This window comes from Gopherus evgoodei, chromosome 1 (genome assembly GCF_007399415.2).
Source record: "Gopherus evgoodei ecotype Sinaloan lineage chromosome 1, rGopEvg1_v1.p, whole genome shotgun sequence".
NCBI lineage: Eukaryota > Metazoa > Chordata > Testudines > Testudinidae > Gopherus > Gopherus evgoodei.
In genome coordinates, this window is record NC_044322.1 from 299733382 (window position 1) to 299751862 (window position 18481).

At 38.8% G+C, this 18481-nt stretch overlaps 1 protein-coding gene across 1 annotated transcript in view; it reads right to left on the reverse strand.

Moving 5' to 3' along the window:
- Nucleotides 1-18481, reverse strand: part of RAB3IP (RAB3A interacting protein) — a 36889-nt gene that overhangs the window by 9038 nt on the left and 9370 nt on the right. Inside the window, exons 4-11 of the mRNA XM_030548750.1 lie at nt 15606-15701; nt 14464-14468; nt 12180-12252; nt 11571-11774; nt 7813-7935; nt 3779-3891; nt 1393-1492; nt 1222-1291 (exon numbers count right to left, since the gene is read on the reverse strand). Of these exons, the coding sequence (XP_030404610.1) occupies nt 1222-1291; nt 1393-1492; nt 3779-3891; nt 7813-7935; nt 11571-11774; nt 12180-12252; nt 14464-14468; nt 15606-15701 (784 nt within the window). The remainder of the gene's footprint in view (nt 1-1221; nt 1292-1392; nt 1493-3778; nt 3892-7812; nt 7936-11570; nt 11775-12179; nt 12253-14463; nt 14469-15605; nt 15702-18481) is intronic.

The following is an 18481-nucleotide window of genomic DNA, read 5'->3' on the forward strand; positions in this document are numbered from 1 at the left end:
GGCAAATTTTTAAGTGAGGATAATCAATCATTGGAACTTACTAAGGGATATAGTACATTCTCCATCACCAGATGTGTTTAAATAAAGTTTGTGTGTCTTTCTAAGGCAGTGGTCCCCAAACTTTTTTTGTCTGCGCCCCTCCCCACGTAGTCTGCGCACTCCCGGGAGCCACAGTCGGGCACCAGGGCCAGCACTGCAGCACTTGGGGCCATGGTTGGAGCCAATGGCTGAGAACAGGCCCACAGACAGGGCTGGGAGCTGGTTGCCAGGGCTGGGGCTGGAAGCAGAGTGGGGTTGGATATAGCTCCCCTCCCCACCCCCTGTGGAAGCTGGCCCAGGCCCCACTACACACCCCTAAACGTTCCTCCACATCCCCTTAGGGGGGCGTGCCACACAGTTTGGGGGCCACTGTTGTAAGGGATATGCTCTAATTCAATCAAATTATTGGCCTGGAGGCAAGCATCACTGGATGATATTTTGTGACATCTATGCTATGCAAGTCAGATTAGATAATCATAACTCTCCCTCCTGACAAAAAAAAAAAAAATCAATCATGAAACTTTGCAAGATTAGTGCACTTAAAAAATGAAGCTCAAAGCCTACTCCAAACAAGCAGTAAGTTTGCAAAATCTCTCTCTAAAATTTTACAAATCTAAACTGTGGGCTGCAGTGTCTTCATAGCCAGTACAATGTATCCATTTTACTTGAACTGAATAATTCAGATGAGCTGCTTTCCTAATTACTAACCTAGATAGGAGCTTGGATGGAGAGCTAGCTGTCCAAAACTCAGTTCAGACAAGAATGAAGCTGGCAGTTCAGGGAAAACAGCCTGAGGAAATGGCAGCAATATCATCAGTTCCCTTTACTGGAGAATTCACCCATTGTTTATCATCCACATTGTAAACTGGGGGTCTAAGCAGACTGCTTCATGATGTTCTGATAGAAAATATGCTTTTAGCCACTGCTATCTGCATTTGGCTAAGAGATTGCAATCTTCTTCTCTTGCATATTTTTACACCCTAAGCACAGAACAACCATTGTTCATGTAAATACTGTATGAGAACACCTAAATGTAATGACTAGTATACAGGTAACAGCACAGGACTTTTCTGTAATATGTCACTATTGCTGTTAATAAGTGAATATTTGGTATGTTTTAGACACAGATGCACCATTTAACTGGATATTTACATCTGTACCAAACTACAGTTCTTCACTTACCATCCTGCTGCTTTACAAGCCCTTGTTGGATATACCGAATGTATGTAAAAAAATTACACACAGAAGTGATCTAAACAAATGGAAAATAAAAGGTTATTCTCATGTATTACATATTTGCATGGAAACACAATGTGAGCTCAAAATGAAATCAAGATAAAGGTAGATACTTACCCTGTATCGGCAAAAAGGAGAAATATAGTAATAGCTGCTTGAGTCCCCTAACTTGATTCTATGCTTGCATGATTTACTTTGTCCACTGAGTGCACATTTCCTGTAAAATTAATTTGCTTACTTTGCTTTAAATGGCATTTTGGAAACTTGACTGCTTGCAAGTTTTAGGACATAAGATGCTATTTTAGTTGTTTTAAACAAAAATATGTAGTAATAGCTGCATAAGTTCCCCTTCTAGCCTCTTGATTTGTAGTTTGCAATTACTATTCTACGTTGTCAACTATTATGGTGTACAACGACTATTCTGTTTTTACATTTGTGCCCCATTAAATTTTACTAATTTTAACTTCAAGACCCTTAAGACAGAAGCTGAGCAAACTTGATCATTCTTAGCCATATATTCCCTCATTCACTACATTTCAGTTGGCCGAATGTAACTTGAAACAATGAGTTAAGGATTTGTCCACTAGAGCTCCTCATCTGTGGAATATGCTATCATATTTGAATTCTCAATTATTTAAAAATCAGTTAAAGATTTGTGCTTGATATTACATTTATTTGTCCTAAAGCACTGATCTTTTATGTTGTTACACTGCTCAAATCTGAAACATTTGTGTAAGATGTATATTTTTGCTTTTATGCTGAAGTTTATATTGCACTTTGTAGTCAAGGTACTATAAAAATCCTGAATAGAGGGACTGAAGTGAAAGCCTGACAGTAATGTTTTGGGCTGCTCTACAGAGAACTAGGGTTAAATGACCAGGTCCATTCCCCCTCCCCCGCCCACTGTTTGTGTGCATCTGAATATCAGCATGCTGACAGATATAACACATTGAGTCCCAGGGGAAGGGTCATGTTAGCCAATGGTGATCCCGCTAAACAATTAAGGGAAGGCACTAAGTTTAAAGGGAGTCTCGCCCACATTCCTTAGCAGCAGAAAAGGGGGTATTTACAATTTGGAATAATTCATCTTCAGCTTTATCTGATGGAAAAAACTGATATATATATATATATTATATAATATATTATATACTATATATATATATATATATATATATGTATATATACTATATACATATACATAGATACTAGAAAAAAAGTTTTAGGTTTTTCTGCAGCATCTACCAGCATAGTAACTGCACATCTCACAGGTAAATTAGGTTCCTATGGCAAGGTGAGTAGTGGACTGAGAAGGTTTTTGCTCTTCTCCCTTCCATTCTACATTATCCAAAATCAGGAAGTAGAAGAACCGCACTCTTTTAAAAAATGAAACAAAACCAACTAAAAGCATAATAGCTAAAATATTCTGTTGTGTTTATCTAAAAAGTATACATTCAGTGTTCAGACTAGCTGATCTCAATTTTGGCAAAGCTTTTGGTGAGAGGAGGAAAGATTTCAAAAGCTAGAAAATTTCTCCTGCTATGTTCTTATGGTTATACAAGTCCTTTTAATATACTAAAAATAATTTAGAAGCTCAAACCAATGCTCTGGGACAAAGATAAACCACTGTGACATGTATTCCATTGATGGAAATAGGAGATAGCCTTTGATGGTGATAAAACACATCAAGTCACATAACAGAGAAGAGCATTCACTACAATTCATTTAAAACTTAAAAGCCCCAACAAATTAACGGTTATGAAAAACGCGTCTGACTGTGAAATCTGGTCTCCCACCATGAAATATGGTCTTTTCTCTGCTTTTACCCTATACTACACAGATTTCCTGGGGGAGACCAGTGTTTCTGAAACTGGGGGGTCCTAACCCAAAAGGGAGTTGCAGGGGGTAGTCACGGTGTTCACGTTCACAGGCTCTTGCAATTTAACTTATTGCATGTAACTTACCTAGCTGATTTTAGATCAAACACTCTTCAGGAAAGAGTCCTTGGGGGGGCGGTTATTTTTGTTTAAGTGTAGATAGTGCTTTAGAACACAAAAGAGCAGCAGAGAAAACTGAAGCCTTAAGTCAAGGACTGGATCATTTTAATGAATTAAATATTACTCTTCCTTATGTGTCTTACTTAAGTAAAGTACCAAAAGATTCTTAAATTCCTCTTATAGGCTTTTCCTGCAGTGTTATTCTGCTTGTGTTTTACATGTGGGATTATTATTACCATCACCATAGTACCTAGGAAACTTAATCATGGACCAGGACACCGTTACGTTAGGTGTTGTACAAACAGAACAAAGAGATGGTCCCTGTCCTCATTTATTTTCCCCTAACAAAGTTCAGCATAGCATTCTAATATTCCAGATGCAGAGGCCATAAACAAAAGGTTCAGATAATCAAATTTACTAGGCTCATGTAACAGTTACAACAGTTCCATCAAAAGCCAGATGAAAAATATTGTGCCTCTCATATGACTGAAGTATTTGGTTTAACATACTTTGGTCCCCCACATTCAACTGCAGAAGCTTTCACAAATCGAACAGGCTGCAGGCCAACTGGTTCAATGCTCAGGGTGTTGTTTTCAACAGCCTCCAGAACAGCTGAAGCCAACTACAAAAGCATAGCAAATAAACTAATTAGAAGCAGTCTGGCATTATCCAAGTAATATGAGGTTTACATGTATATAAATATAATTTAATCAAAGCAAAGTCTATACATGCAAATTCACCTACCCAGATAGGTAAACTGAATGACAGATGGGTTAAGAATTTGCCCTGTATGTCAATGTAAATAAAACCAAAAGGTCCTAACTCCTAGGCTCCTTTCCAAATAACCCTGAACTCCAAGCTGTGAGGTAACTGCATTTAGAACAACCAAAATAGAAGGTCTAGTTTGTTTTCTTTTCAAGCACTGACTAATAGTGAAATTATTCTTCAGCTGAAATCAAACATTCTTTTAAGCAAGGAGTGTTTCAGTCCAAGTATCTGGACATTGACTCTACGTTTTTTTTAAAGCCAACTATTATTTAAAAGATTATCAGGAAGGAATAAAAACTGATTAATGTATAGAATACCTAAAAAACAACAGATTATCAATGTTGCCAAAGCAAGCTTGGTTATATTTTCCTCCGGAAACATAATAAAGCAGAGATTAAAATACCTCTTTCCTAACTCATTTTCCTGATTCATTGTTTTAAAGTGCTTTTACATATTGGAGATATGCTAACTAAACTGCATGTGACTCAGTCTCAGCCCACATGATTGTTTAAATAGACACAACAGTTCTATTTGGCTAATACAGTCCATTAAAGGATTATTCTTCAATGGTTTCCACTAAACTCCTAATTGTATTATTAAAATTACTCTGTATCAATGTTCTTTGCTACCGTGTATATATAGTTATTCTGCTTTGGGTATCTTAGAAATCAACGCACAGAATACAGTATTAAATTAGTTTAAATAGAATATTCCTTGTTTGCCCCTCCCCCAAGAAAGGAATAAAATAGTTCACGTTCACAGTATATTTATACAGGCAAGAATTTATACAACATGAACTATTCAAGTATGTGCAATTTTCAATTAATCAAATAAGCAGACATCACAACTTAATCTAGTTACCATTTAGTTTATATATTCAGTTATTCTGGTTATACTTAAAGGAAAATAAAAGTGGGTCACTCCATGTACAGTGTAATTTATGCACAGAACCAGCCTTAAATTTCCCCATGACAGCAAACACACACTGGCTGCTTACCGGCTACAACAGCTTTCCATCCCTTTTGTCCCACCCGAGGCCTTGATCTCATTTACAATTTACTATTAAATATTGTGTTTCTTTCTTTGGGTGAGAGGAGAAAGAGGAGGATAGGAATCAAAATGTATGTCCCTTTTATGTCTTCACTGTACAACATACAAATTTCCAAAGCAGAAATACCTCTGCTACTTGAGACATGAGAATTATTACCCTTTTTTCTTTTTCTCTCTTTTTAAACTCTGGATCTCACCACACTCATTTGGAACTATTTGTATCTCCATCTTTCTATAAAATTGATAGAAAAGGCTTGGGACAGGAGGGATTGCATATTTTATCCTTGTACAGTCTCCTCTGTCCAGTGAATCAACTAACAGTATTTGTAATTAAACTGTATTAGGGGCTTCTAGATGGAATAAGTTAAATAGGCAGAAACCGGAGAAAAGGCACTGAGAAAATATATCTGGCCATGATCTGCAAAGCCCAGTTTGACAGAAGGGAGAAGCATGCTATCAGTTCTACACAGATTATCTGGTGGATGAAAAATAAAAATGGTTTGTATGATAAAAAGGTAACTTCTCTACTTATTTAAATTATCATAGTGCCTAGGAGCTCCAGCCATGGACCAGGCCCCCACTGCAGTACAAACACAGCACAAAAAAGACAGTGCCTTGACAAAGCTTACAAACTAGGCATAAGACAGGAAATAACAGACGAATACAGACCAACCAACAGGAAATACAAGGAAACAAGACAATGTTGGTCAGCATGGTACGCTGCGGCAGCACAACAGCAGCCTAGCCTAGCCATTTTCAAGTATAGGTATCACCAGTGGATCATTTTAAGGAATGATTTGAACAAGAACAGTAAAATGGCTTTACAGATGTTTACGGGGAGCACAACCCAAGCATATGGGGCAGGATTGGAGAAAGCTCAAAAGTGCTTGTTTGAAAATTAACAAATGAGCTATGGAGGTTGGCATCATAGGCCAATCAGAGGTAAGTATCTACAGCTTGGTAGTGAATGACAGGGTGGGGATAGGCCATGAAGGGCTTTGAAAGTACTGACAAGTAGCTTAGGTTTGATATGATACAGAAGAGGATGCTAGTGAAGGGATGTCATGATCAAAGCGACAGGCTAGGAAAATATTTACAGCAACAAATGAAAATTCAAAGTGTAGAAAAAAAATCAACGAAGGTGAAATTCACACAACTGTTTTAATCCAAAATCAATTATGTTCCCAACTCTTTCACCTTTCTCTGACCTTAGCCCTTCTGTCTAAGGTTCCCTCCTCAAAGAAAGTAGAATGCACCATAGCCCTGGTTACCTGCTCCAAAGCCTTACTTTATTTGCTGCTCTGACAGACTGGGAGAGAAGAGACATGTGTCTGCTAAGTAAAGGGTACTGTGGCCTTTCTGGCAATCTACATAAAGGCAGAAGTAAGAGAGAAAGTAAAAGGTTCCTGGTAAGATAAGAAGCACACAATCCCCAAACTCCTGAGGACATTAGAGTGTGAAGGAGGGAGGGAAGAATGAGAGTCTCTACTTGAAAGAGTCATATCCGGAATAGCAAGAGAACTGCAAGTTAGTATTGGATAAGGTGACAGTGGTAGGGAAGGGGGACCCTGAACAACAGAGGTCTCCAACCTTTTTACACGCAAGATCACTTTTTGAATTGAAGTGCAAACCAGGATCTACCCTGCCCCTTCTCCGAGGCTCCACCCTGCTCACTCCACCCCTCTCCCTCTACTGCTCACTTTCCCCCACCTTCACTCACTTTCACAGGGCTGGGGAGGGGCTTGGGATGTGGGAGGGGGTGCGGGCTCTGGGCTAGGGCGGAGAGGTTCAGAATGTGGGAGAGAGCTCTGAGCTGAGCCTAGGGCAGGGCACAGGAAGGGGTGAGGGTGCAAGCTCTGGGAGAGAGTTTGGGTGCAGGAGGTGGCTCTGGGTAGGGGGGAGAATTTTGTGGTGCAGGAGGGTGTGTGGGCTCTGGGGAGGGAGTTGGGGTGCAGGAGGCGGCTCTAGGCTGGGGCAGAGTGCTGGGATGCAGGAAGGGGTATGGGGTGCTAGCTCCGAGAGAAGCCGCGCTGGGACAGGGATTCAGGGTGTAGGAGGGGGTCTGGGGTGTTGGCTCCAGGAGGAGGCTCAGGACTGGGGGCTGGGGTGCAGGTTCTGGGAGTGGGCTCAGGGATGCGGGCTCCCACGGGGCGGTGCTTACCTTGGGTGGTAGTGCAGCAGTGCTAAGGCAGGCTCCTGGAAGTGGTCAGCACATCCTGCAGTGCTTGTGGCAGGGGAATGGCTCTGCACGCTGACTTTCTCTGCAGGCACCGTCCCCACAGCTCCCATTAGCCACAGTTCCCCATTCCCAGCTAATGGGAGCTACAAATGCGATGCCTGCACACAAGAGCAGTGCGCGGAGATCCCTTTCCATGCCGCCACAGGGAGCCTGCCTTAGCCCCACTACATTGTTCAACTTTTAGCGACTGGAGATTGTGACTGACTGTCAGAGGCTCCAGGATCGACCAGACAATCACGATCTACCGGCTGGTGACCACTGCTGTACAACATCTCACCACTCTAAGTTAGGCTTCAGCCCTTAATTTTGACTAGTGCAATTTTTTATAATGAGGCAAATAGTTAAATAATATGTAATTATGTGAAGAAATAATTTTTACAGCCTTCAGGTACTGAGTAAAACATGTGCAAACAACTATTCCATAAGTACCTGTGTACATTACACAAAGCCAGCATCAACATTTAGACAGAATAAATATTACCTCACTTTTGAGAAGGTTAAACATGGGAAGATATCTTCCTGATAGATTTTATCTAAGAAAGGGCATGTTCTGTCCATAGTCGGCTCATCCTTCCAGGATCTGAATTCATTATACAGAGATAAGTCAGCCTAACAAACAAATCCAGAAAGATACTTTTTAAAAAAAAAAAAGTTATAATCTAGTGACAAATTTTATGGATTACAGCAATTGTGCTAAAACTAAACAGTTTATAATACCTGCATTTCAATCAAAAAGCATTAGAATCAATACCATTATTACACATTATTCTAAAGCTCCAGCACCTGCATATTAACCATACTTTAATTTTAAATCTCTACTTTACCTAAGTATACAAAAATAAGCAATTTAAGTTGTATTGTTTCATGTACCTTGAACTTACTGCAGTATTAGGGCACTGAAATATTAAAAAATGAGACAAGAGAGGAAATTGGCAAGTCATTGAAGTCTTGAAGTCAGGATACCCTTGGCAACACAAGATCAACTGTTTAACGGGAAGAAGTTACTAATTCCTTTACATCCGTGTATCTGTTACATCTTTCAGTCTGTCCACTGCTTGTTTTCTGAATTTGAAAAATTTGTAAGGCGACCAACCCTAAGTGGTGTGTTGTTATATTTAAAAGCAAAGTAAATAAAAAATACCTTTGTATATCTAAAGAATTTAATGTAAGAGAAGAAGAATTCAGCCTATCATTTTAAACTCACTGTTATTCTTCATTTGAGGTCTTTCACAGTTCAAAACCTCCATTCTCTCACTCACTTCGCTAGGCATATCTCATGCTATGATTTCACAGGTACCACACAGCATTACTGGAGCATGGAGCCAAACCATATGAGATCATGTTAGTGGCTGATTTTGAGGGGAGAGGAGACAAGGTGCATGGGGAAAGTGTGAGGGGGAAATAATTGATCAGATTTTGGGGAAAGGGTGGGAGCTGGTGTAGTTTTTATTATTAATTCACTTCTTGGTGGAACTGATGGAGCACATGCTTATGAGAGCTCTGAATGAGAAAGATAGTTTCTTGATGAAGTGGGATTGGAATGGTATTTTATAGACAGGCAGGAGCACTAAAGGAGACAGAAGAAGCAGCGAAACAAATAAATTGGATGTTGAGGATGGATCAACCACTTGTCCTTTTGTCCTACAAACCAGTCTTCCCTAACACACAGAATACCCTCCCTGAACTGATTCACAAGCTACTACCTTCTCCTCACAAACCCTTCAAGAGCCACACATGCCTACAGAAAAATGAAATTAAAAAAGATACACAGAGTTCCAGAGAGGACCGATGATGTCTAACTACTTACTTCTATTTGAAAAGAAAAAACACTTTTAGATTTGAAGTTATGAAGATGTCACTAGCTAGCCAAATTAACCTCGTGATCTTATTACCATTACCCTCATCCCCTTTCCCTCCTACTGTTTGTTACACTCACTTGTGTCATCATATTAGATTGTAAACTCTTTGGGGCCAGAACCATGTCTTCCTATAGGTTGGTGTAGTGCCTAGCTCCATAGGGCCTTGCACACTACTCTCATAATATAAACGAAGATTAAGGGAATGGTCTTGGTTTTGTCTGTAAATTAATCCATAGTCAAAGGTCAAATGAGGAGGTACACCTCTACCTCGATATAGCGCTGTCCTTGGGAGCCAAAAAATCTTACTGCATTATAGGAGAAAACGTGTTATATTGAACTTGCTTGATCCACCAGAGTGTGCAGCCCCGCCCCCCGGAACACTGCTTTACCATGTTATATCGGGTGGCATTATATCGAGGTAGCAGTGTATGTGAAGCAGGAGGTAAAGAGCTGGATTGGTAGGTTAACAGCATGAAAGCTGAAGAGGGTCGAGGATTGTGAGGTGAGGAAGGATGAAAGCTATTTAAATAAATAAGATGGGGATGTGGCCATCTACAGGATGGCAGATGACAGTTATGATTGAGAAAACAAAACCAAACCTCACTGACAAACTTGAAGGGGACTGAAAACAGGAACAGTTGGAAATAGAGAAAAAGAAGAGAAGCCCAATGCTGTACTTTCTGGGCCACCTCACAATTAGGGACTGTGAAAGCAGAGAACCTGTTTTAGTGAGATGGAGTGAGCAAGAGTTCAGAAAATATGAATACGGTGGGTGTTCTAGAGGAAAGTAATGTTCGACAAGCAGACACACCCAACTGAGAATTTAATGATGCTTATTTTATAGTATGCTTGTTAGAAAGCAAATATGATTAAACCTCAATTTAAACCTTATTGTAAAATATTCTATGTAAATGAGGCATTGCAGAGGAAAAATAATTCACATTAGAACAATCCTGATTGACTAAACTCAAAAGATTAGTTTATGTATATTAACCTCTTGTACACTATTCTAGTCTATTCATTTGTGTCAGAGTTTTCCTTGATCTTTAACCATTTTACCATTTCCTGTAATCCATTTTAAAAAAAAACCAACAGAATTTAGGCAAGCCAATTTAATTTTCTACTAGACTTTCACCTAGATATAATCAAAGCCAGCTATCTCAATTAAACCAGGTTGTAAATACCCTTGTTGCTAAGCCACCAATCTGATTGTGCGAATGAAACCCAGTAAGTGTATTCTGTTCCCTAAAGAAACATTTCCCATAGCCTCAATCAAAAGAAAAATTCTCAGGTATGAGAAAACGAATGGTTTATCAATACCTTAAAGAGTCACACGGGGACGGGGGGGGAGGCGCTTAAAAAAAAGCATAATTTGTGTGTGTGTTTACTCAAACTTTTAAAATCTAACAGTCATTATTTACACTGCATTTATTTTTTGTATTTTGCTCAGTTTCCCTCCTCATCCAATATTTAAAAGAAACCGCGTTGACTTGAAAAGCGCTCATTATGCTCCTGACTTGGTTCTTTTATCTGGCTTTCTGCTTTGTACTTTTAGTGCCTTATTCATTTCCTTTCTAGGTGCTGAATGTGTCTCTCTCTTCTATCCCCACTCTTTCGCTCATCCGGTCAGCAGTGAATTATAATGGAACAAAATTTTAAAAGGGATCCAATCAATTTAAATTACACTTCTGTTTGAATATTTTTTCCATTTTTACAAACAGCACCTAAGATTATTAATATATGAAAGATTAGAGAATATTACTACAGCGATTTAAAAATATACTGGTGCAATAACAGCATTTTGTATATCCCCTTGCACAGCAACAAGGGAAAGAAAAACATTTTTATAGTAATTGCAAAACAATTAAAATTGGCAAGTAGACTAAGAAGCAGGTATAGGAAACTACTTTCAACTCTTTTTTTTAGATTAACTAGATTTCAGAGTTATAGTTTGACTTTACCTTGTGTTAGTCTGACTGTCCCCAGTTCTATGCCCAATAGTGCAGAAAGGCCTGAAAATAACCAAGTCCCATACATTTTCAAATGTATAACAAAAAAAGCTGACAGTCTAAAAACTCTTGCAGAAAATACTAGAGGTAACTATCTTTCAAAATATTTCAAATATTTAGAGTCTTCTCCCCAAAGAAAGCATTTAAAGGTAAACAGGAAGATTCAGAAATTCACCAGCTATTGATATGGAACTCCAAGATGAAACGGAAGTTAACAGAAAAATCTCTCAAAGCAATCAGTGCTACACGAAGATTTTACAAACACAAGCATAACCATACACAATTTTATAGGGAATGAAAATAAAATTGCTTTTAATTCAGTAAACATTAATGAACATCCCACTAGCCAAAAAGAACACAATCTTTGAACTGTTACCTCTTTGCAGTCTTTCACAATTGGCTGCACTGCAGTGAGGTCTTGATGACTGCCACCGATAGCACTACTTGTACTCTTGTTTCTTGCATGTCCTTTTTTAAATGGAGCTTTTCCACTAGACTGAAGCTCCTTAGTTGGCGATGTTGGTGAAGTGGACAGTACTAGTGTTTTCAAAGCTGCTACTTCAGCCTGAAGGACATCAATCTTGAAAATGAAAAAATACAATTAAGTACTTGCAGCCTAGGCACACATTATGGCATGGTATAAATGTTAATTGGCAATACAGTTAGATACATTCAGTATCCATATTTTAAAAGTAATTGTCTTGATTTGCATAAAGAACAGCAATATGTACACCTTTAGAGCACCATATGCAGTAGCAATGCTGTTTTGCTGTGTCCACTGCCAACTATTCAACATTGTGCTGGAAAAATCCAATGACAAGCCCTACAGCATTTACAGATAGTATATGTAGATGGCACAGAACAATTCAGTAATTAGCATAGGTTTACACAAGTGAGGATCCTCTTTACATTTTTCACCCATGAACAATTCTGGATTTAAACACTATAATAAAATGCACAGAAAATAAGTTTTTTTCAAACTCACCTTTCCCTGTGCTTCTTTTAATTGTTTTTCCGCGGTAGCTTGTTTGACATTAGCTTCTCTCACCATTTGTGTGCTTCCTATAAAACAAATGTTTTTGTAGTGTACATGTTTCACATAAAATAGCCACCCCACAAAATCCAGGAAAAAACGTCAACTTTAAAAATAATGACATAATACCCCATTTCTTCATGAAGATTACATATAAAAAGAGTAAGATTTGTAATGTCTCATGGAATTGAAATAAAATAGTTAACTCAAAATATCTACAAACCTATTACTTCCGTAATGGCATAACAAAGGGGATCAGCTGGCCCCATATCATTGCCCTGACCAGACACTGGGCAACTGAAATCCCTAGCAGCCAATCCCTAAGCACTATACCTGGGAGGACCTCAAAACTCCAATCAAGCTCTGGTGGCTGCCAACTGAAGACCCCCTCCTCTCTTGAGAAAGAGACAACCACAACAAGAGAAGCAACATGGACACACTTTCAAACTCAAAGGCGCCTGCTTCTGCTCTCCTGCTGCCAGCAGAACCAACCTCAATAATCTTAATTTGCGCATGAAAAAGGCTCATTGAATGAATATATGAAGTCTAATAAATTAAACAGGAAATTGGGAATGCAAAAACCAAACAAATATATTAGGCTAGAGATTAATAAATTACATTTTAAAAATTTAAATACAAACGTGTTAAAAACAATCCAGGTAAAAAAGCAAGATTCTGCTAATAAAGGGAAATAGAAGAGAGCTAAGGGGGTAAGATTTACAAAAAAAAACAAAAACCCACATCCTTCTCCTCTATTCCTTCCATCGTTTTGTCTGTATGATACCTCTATTTAAGCCTTGATTTCAGCAATTTATTGCACATGGGTAAACTGCTGTGACTGACTGGTGCCATGGAAAATCAACACAAAGGATTTAGACTATAAATTATTTGGGACACGGACCTAGCTTATACCTGTAGAGCACCTAGCACATTTTGGATGCTATATAAATAAAGGAAAAAATAATACATCATTAAAGCAAGAATGACTTAGCTCCCCTTGGCTTACATGAGAGCTCTAGTTATGAGTTTAAAAGATTACCTTAAATCACAACAGATACATGCGGGAATAAGAACACACATTTATACAATCTGTACAGGTAGATAAACATTGACCATAACGTTTCCAAGCAGGGATGCATCTCACAAACCAAGTTTTGTCATATTATTACAATTTAAATATTTGGGATGTAACACACACACCCAACTATACAAAATAAATCCTGGATCCTGCACTGGGATACACTAAGGTAACCCCCATTTATTTTTCTTACATCATGGTGTTCAGCCAAACACACTCACTGCTGTAATTACACAGCTGCTGCTTCTACTCGCTCTGAGTTGATATGGAAACATTCCCAGACAAGGTGGCAAACTAATCAGTAGTGAGTTCTGTTAGAGTTACAAAACCCGCAGCCATTTGGAGCACCAGTCAGATCCCACCCAGCCCTGCAGGGAGAAGATAGAGCTGTCGGGGTAACCCACACTGTATCTCTGGGTTGAATCTCAGTGCCATTTCCTGTAATTTTACAGAAGTCAAAAAGATTTAGACTGGAAAACACCATTAAGAAGGAATTGTAGACTGGAAGCCAAATGTCTTCAGGACATCAATGAACCAAAGACAGTGTGTGAGCCTAACAACTGCGGTAATTATCAAGTTTTCTTTCTTTCTATTTGAAGTTTATGTGCGCAATAGCTTGGATGCTGAAATAGTTGGTTATATAGGATAACTAAACTTTTACCTACTTGGTTACTTTTACCTACTTGTCAATATAATACTCAGGGTGAGTCTCTCTGAAGGCAGAAGATCTCCGATTGTCAGAATCCCCATTTATTTTGTATGAATTTATATATATGTATGTAGCTTCAGGTTTAGGTCCTGTGTTATATTCTTCATTTCAAGGAAACAAAATCTCTAGTTGGTGATATTCATCTAGCTAGGATGCATTTTAACACGGTGCTGTAACCGTTTATCCTTTGGAGTGTTATTCATAAAAAGGAATTTAAAAATATGAATTGTGTGCGCGCACATAACTGGCTGATGGTAAAGACTGGTACTGGATTCCCAAGATGAGAAAGAAGTGAATCTTCTTATAATTTCCGCTTTTAGTATTTAGATGGTTCCTATAGAAAATCCAGCTATAGTCTCTTGCAATGATAGGAATTCATGGTCTATATAAATACTTTACGTCAGAGAGAGGAACGCCTTAGCATAGAATTGGTAAGTAGATTCACTTACCTCTCCTCTACATAGGTTACACTAGTACAAACCCCTGTGCCCATTCAATGACCCAAGGAACCAATGAGATTCTGCATAGACACAAAGGTCCAGGCTTGTGGATCCCAATGCAGGATCAGGGCCCTGGGCCCTAGTGAAGTAATCATAGAAGTAAAACTTCAGTGGTATGTTAACATTTGGGAGTGTTAAAAGCTTAAACACATTACAGAATAGTTACTAAATGCCCTACATTTCATGTTTGCACATCAAATACAGATTAAGTAATATACTTTTTCATGATGCCGTGACATGGCATCAATTTAATGCTTCAGAGGTATTTATTTTTATGCGAAATACTTACCCAATTTCTCTTTTTCCCCTCTCCTTTCTCGTTGCCATCACACACACCTACCTTACTCTTCTAGTATCTATTCATTCTTTTGAAACTTATTTTTTTAAAAATCATTTTTTTGAAAATGATACTAGTCTCTGGTTGCTGCCTTAAGTATAAATATATCTTTAGAATGGTTTCCTGAGACAGCACAAATTCATCTCTTTATGATGGCACCACTGTTCTTATCTTAACTTTAGAGATCGATCCCCTTTGATACCTATGCTTCTGATTGTGCAACCAGATTCTATATTGACTGGCTATACAAATGCACATAAACAATAACTGTGTATATTTAATAGGTTTATTTCAAAATTTTGGGGAGGAACGCACCTGGCCGCAAATCTAAAAGCTGGAAGCATGAAGAGTTATACTGCACTTCCAACAGGAACATTCATTTTTCTGTCCCCCTCATTGTGGTCCCAAATTTACTTTTTTTATGCAATCTTCTACACAGATAATCTGGCTTTGACAGAAAATGGTTATACAAAAGAGAAGAATGACATTTTAAGCTTTCTGGTCTATTTTTTCTTACATCCCTCATTTGGGTGCAGTAGGCAGACTAACAAGGCTAATGAGGTCTCTCTCTCAGATACATGTAAAGCTATATAATTTCTTGCTCTCAAGTCTCCACTTCAACAGGCCCAAGCCTTGAGACCACAAATTCTTTTGCAAGCTTGATTTTTCTGTATCACAGTACAATGTACTGATGCTACATAACAGACCTTGCCCAGACTTCTTTAATTATATCACAGCAAAGACTCAAACAAACCTCAAACAGACTAGCTGTAAGTTCTTCCAATTCCTGTCCAAGTTGATCTCGCACTTTAGAAAGTCTTTCACATTCTTCATCTTTTAATTTCAGCTCCTATGGAAAATTGAACATTATTTATTCTAACTTAATGATGTAGTTTGTGGGCTTTTAAAGCTCTGCCACAAGTAAATCAGTGGAACAGATAACCTTTGCTAAATAAAACCTTTCAAAACATTGAACTTAACACTAGAGGCAATAACATTCATGCTGTATATGTATACCTAGTACTTCCTTCTATATGGCAACCTGTCAGGCTGATCTAAAAATACAACTAAGCTAAATATGCGTTTCCAAAACACTCTAAAGTACAAAAAGCTTCATTCCTGAAATACAGAAGACTACATTCACTGAAGCAGAATGTAGAAACCAAAAGGAGAATATACAAAAGAATTCTATAAGGTCTGGTAATTCACAACTTTTGTATTGTGACAATACGAGTACTGCCTTTACTGGTGCTTGATATAGCTGTATAGTCAATACACACCTTTCAAAAATTTTTATTTTAATTTAAAGAAATGTTTTATTTTCTTTACATTTAAAGAAAAAATTTGTCTGAAGAAGAGTCCCAGTTCTCACAGAATCTTTTAAATATATTTTTAATATAAAGTTTTGTCTCCAGAGAGCTGCCTTACAGTACAGCTCTAGCTAACTCCAAAACACTCTAGTTATATCCCTGCTCCTTGTAAAGGCAGCAATATGCAGTCAAAGCAAATCAGTTTAATGCTACTTATAACTGTCTACTATATCATTAAAACTTGGCAAGTGGGAAGCTTAATCTTATTTACACTAAGACCCTATAGGCCCCTTTACACTTCCAGAACATTGTCAAGTGGGCATAAATTACATTTACTCCTACTTTAAGATCTTAACACTGGGCCAAGCAGTGTAAAGAAGTCTTAGTGTAAATGATAATATGGTCCAAAATTTCTTGAATATACTTTATAAATGGAAGGAAAAGCTCAGAAGAGAGTCCTCCTATTGCCAGTCCTTCCTGACATTAGAATACTGCATACAGTTAGGAACAGCGACAGCTGGAGCCCAAAACAAGTGTGGTAGTGCTGCAGGTGGCAACCTCCCACAGTGCCCAGGTTGATCATGTTTTCAAAGTGAAACACTGAAACACTTCGTTTGGAGTTTTGATAGGTATACGGGAGGTTGGTGAGGAAATGGGAAGAAAAAAAAGGGGGAGCACTCTCATCCTTCCCCCCCACTGCTTGGCCCTTTCAAAATGAAAACCTGGGATCTTTTACATGAAAGGGCGGGGGGAGGAGAAAACACTATATATGTCACTTTAATGCCTTTGGTGTTGTCTTTATCACAATCTCTCCTCTTTCAATCTACCATTCCCCAGGTACACCAACTCATTAACCAATTGATTCTCAATTCCCTTGCACTCGTTTGTGCCAAACAAACCCAGCCCCCTTCCAGCTCACAGCCTGCCAGACTACATCAGCTCACTCCAAACCAACTCTCACCAACTCAGAAGCACCTCCACATACACCCCGACAAAACAATTTATCTCCGTAGTCAAGAAGCCCTCATCTTCCTATTTAACCTGCAATAGCTCAGAACTACCCCCACCTCAGCTCTAAGCTCTCTCCTATCCAAGACTCCAGGTTCAGAACTCTTTTCCCTTCTATGACATCCAACACCAACACAAGGCTCAAAAATCCTTCCACCCCACTTGTTGATGGGTCTGGAAAAGCAGAAGAGGTAGCAGGGAGGATGTGCATGTGACTGAAACAGCTCCACTGATACCTGTATTCCCTACGTAATACCGCCTCCCTCTGCTGCCCTCAGCCATGTTACATAGAGCTAGACTACCTCATTGGCAGCCACTTTTACTGAAGCCTCCAGGTATCCCACAGTCTCCAAATAGGAGCATATGACACTGCACTCCACAGTACATCACTTTATATGCGTGTGATATTTTGGTGGGGTTTACACTCAATAGGCTTGAATCATCAGCTTACCCTACTCATGACATTCAATGAAAGCAATAAAATTAAGCACCACTGAATACACGGTAATGTGTTTTTTCAGATATTTAAAAATGGGGGTATTCTTGAAGCCATCACTGTTCCTGAATTCTCAAGTTACAGCTTTGGGTCTTAGCACCCTACATTCCCACAGTGGGACACGAGGCTACAGTCACTCCACTATGATGTAGAACTCAGCCAGTCACAATTTTGCCACTGCCACAAGGGAATACTCTAATATACTCTACTTAAGGCTTCCCTTGAAAATCACCCAGAATATTCAGCTGCCCACCCTCGCACTCCCTTGGGGGCCAAAATCTAAGACGACATAGAACCAATGCACAAATCTCTGCATTGGCTTCCTATACAGTTCTGGAAGCAACTGAAGGTGTTCTCAATTGTCTTCAAAAGCTTAAACACCCTTGGACATAGTCATGGGAAACCACATCTCATTTGTAGCATTAAACTGAGCTCTTGGTCTCAATTCCTAGGAGAACACTGGCAGCAAAATTTTCTAATATCCTGCTTCTGGAAACTAAAGTTGACAAACTCAGGGCACACTTATAAGCCCACCTAGTTTGGAATTTGTAGATTTTATTTTATTTGGGAGCTGTGTTTATTTGGGTTTGTTTGTGTGACAGTTTCATTTTGTTTTTCCGATCTGTAGCCTTTTAACTTTTTTGAAAGATTGTATTTGAGAGGTACTATGCATGCAAAGGCACAGCAATTAAGGTGTATCTCCCAACTAAATATCTATTGTTTCATACACAAGCAGCTAGCTTTCCCAAAGAGAATGTGTAGAAAAATGAAAGAGGCTAGGGAGACGGATGCACATCTTGTGGTGGGAGAACAGAA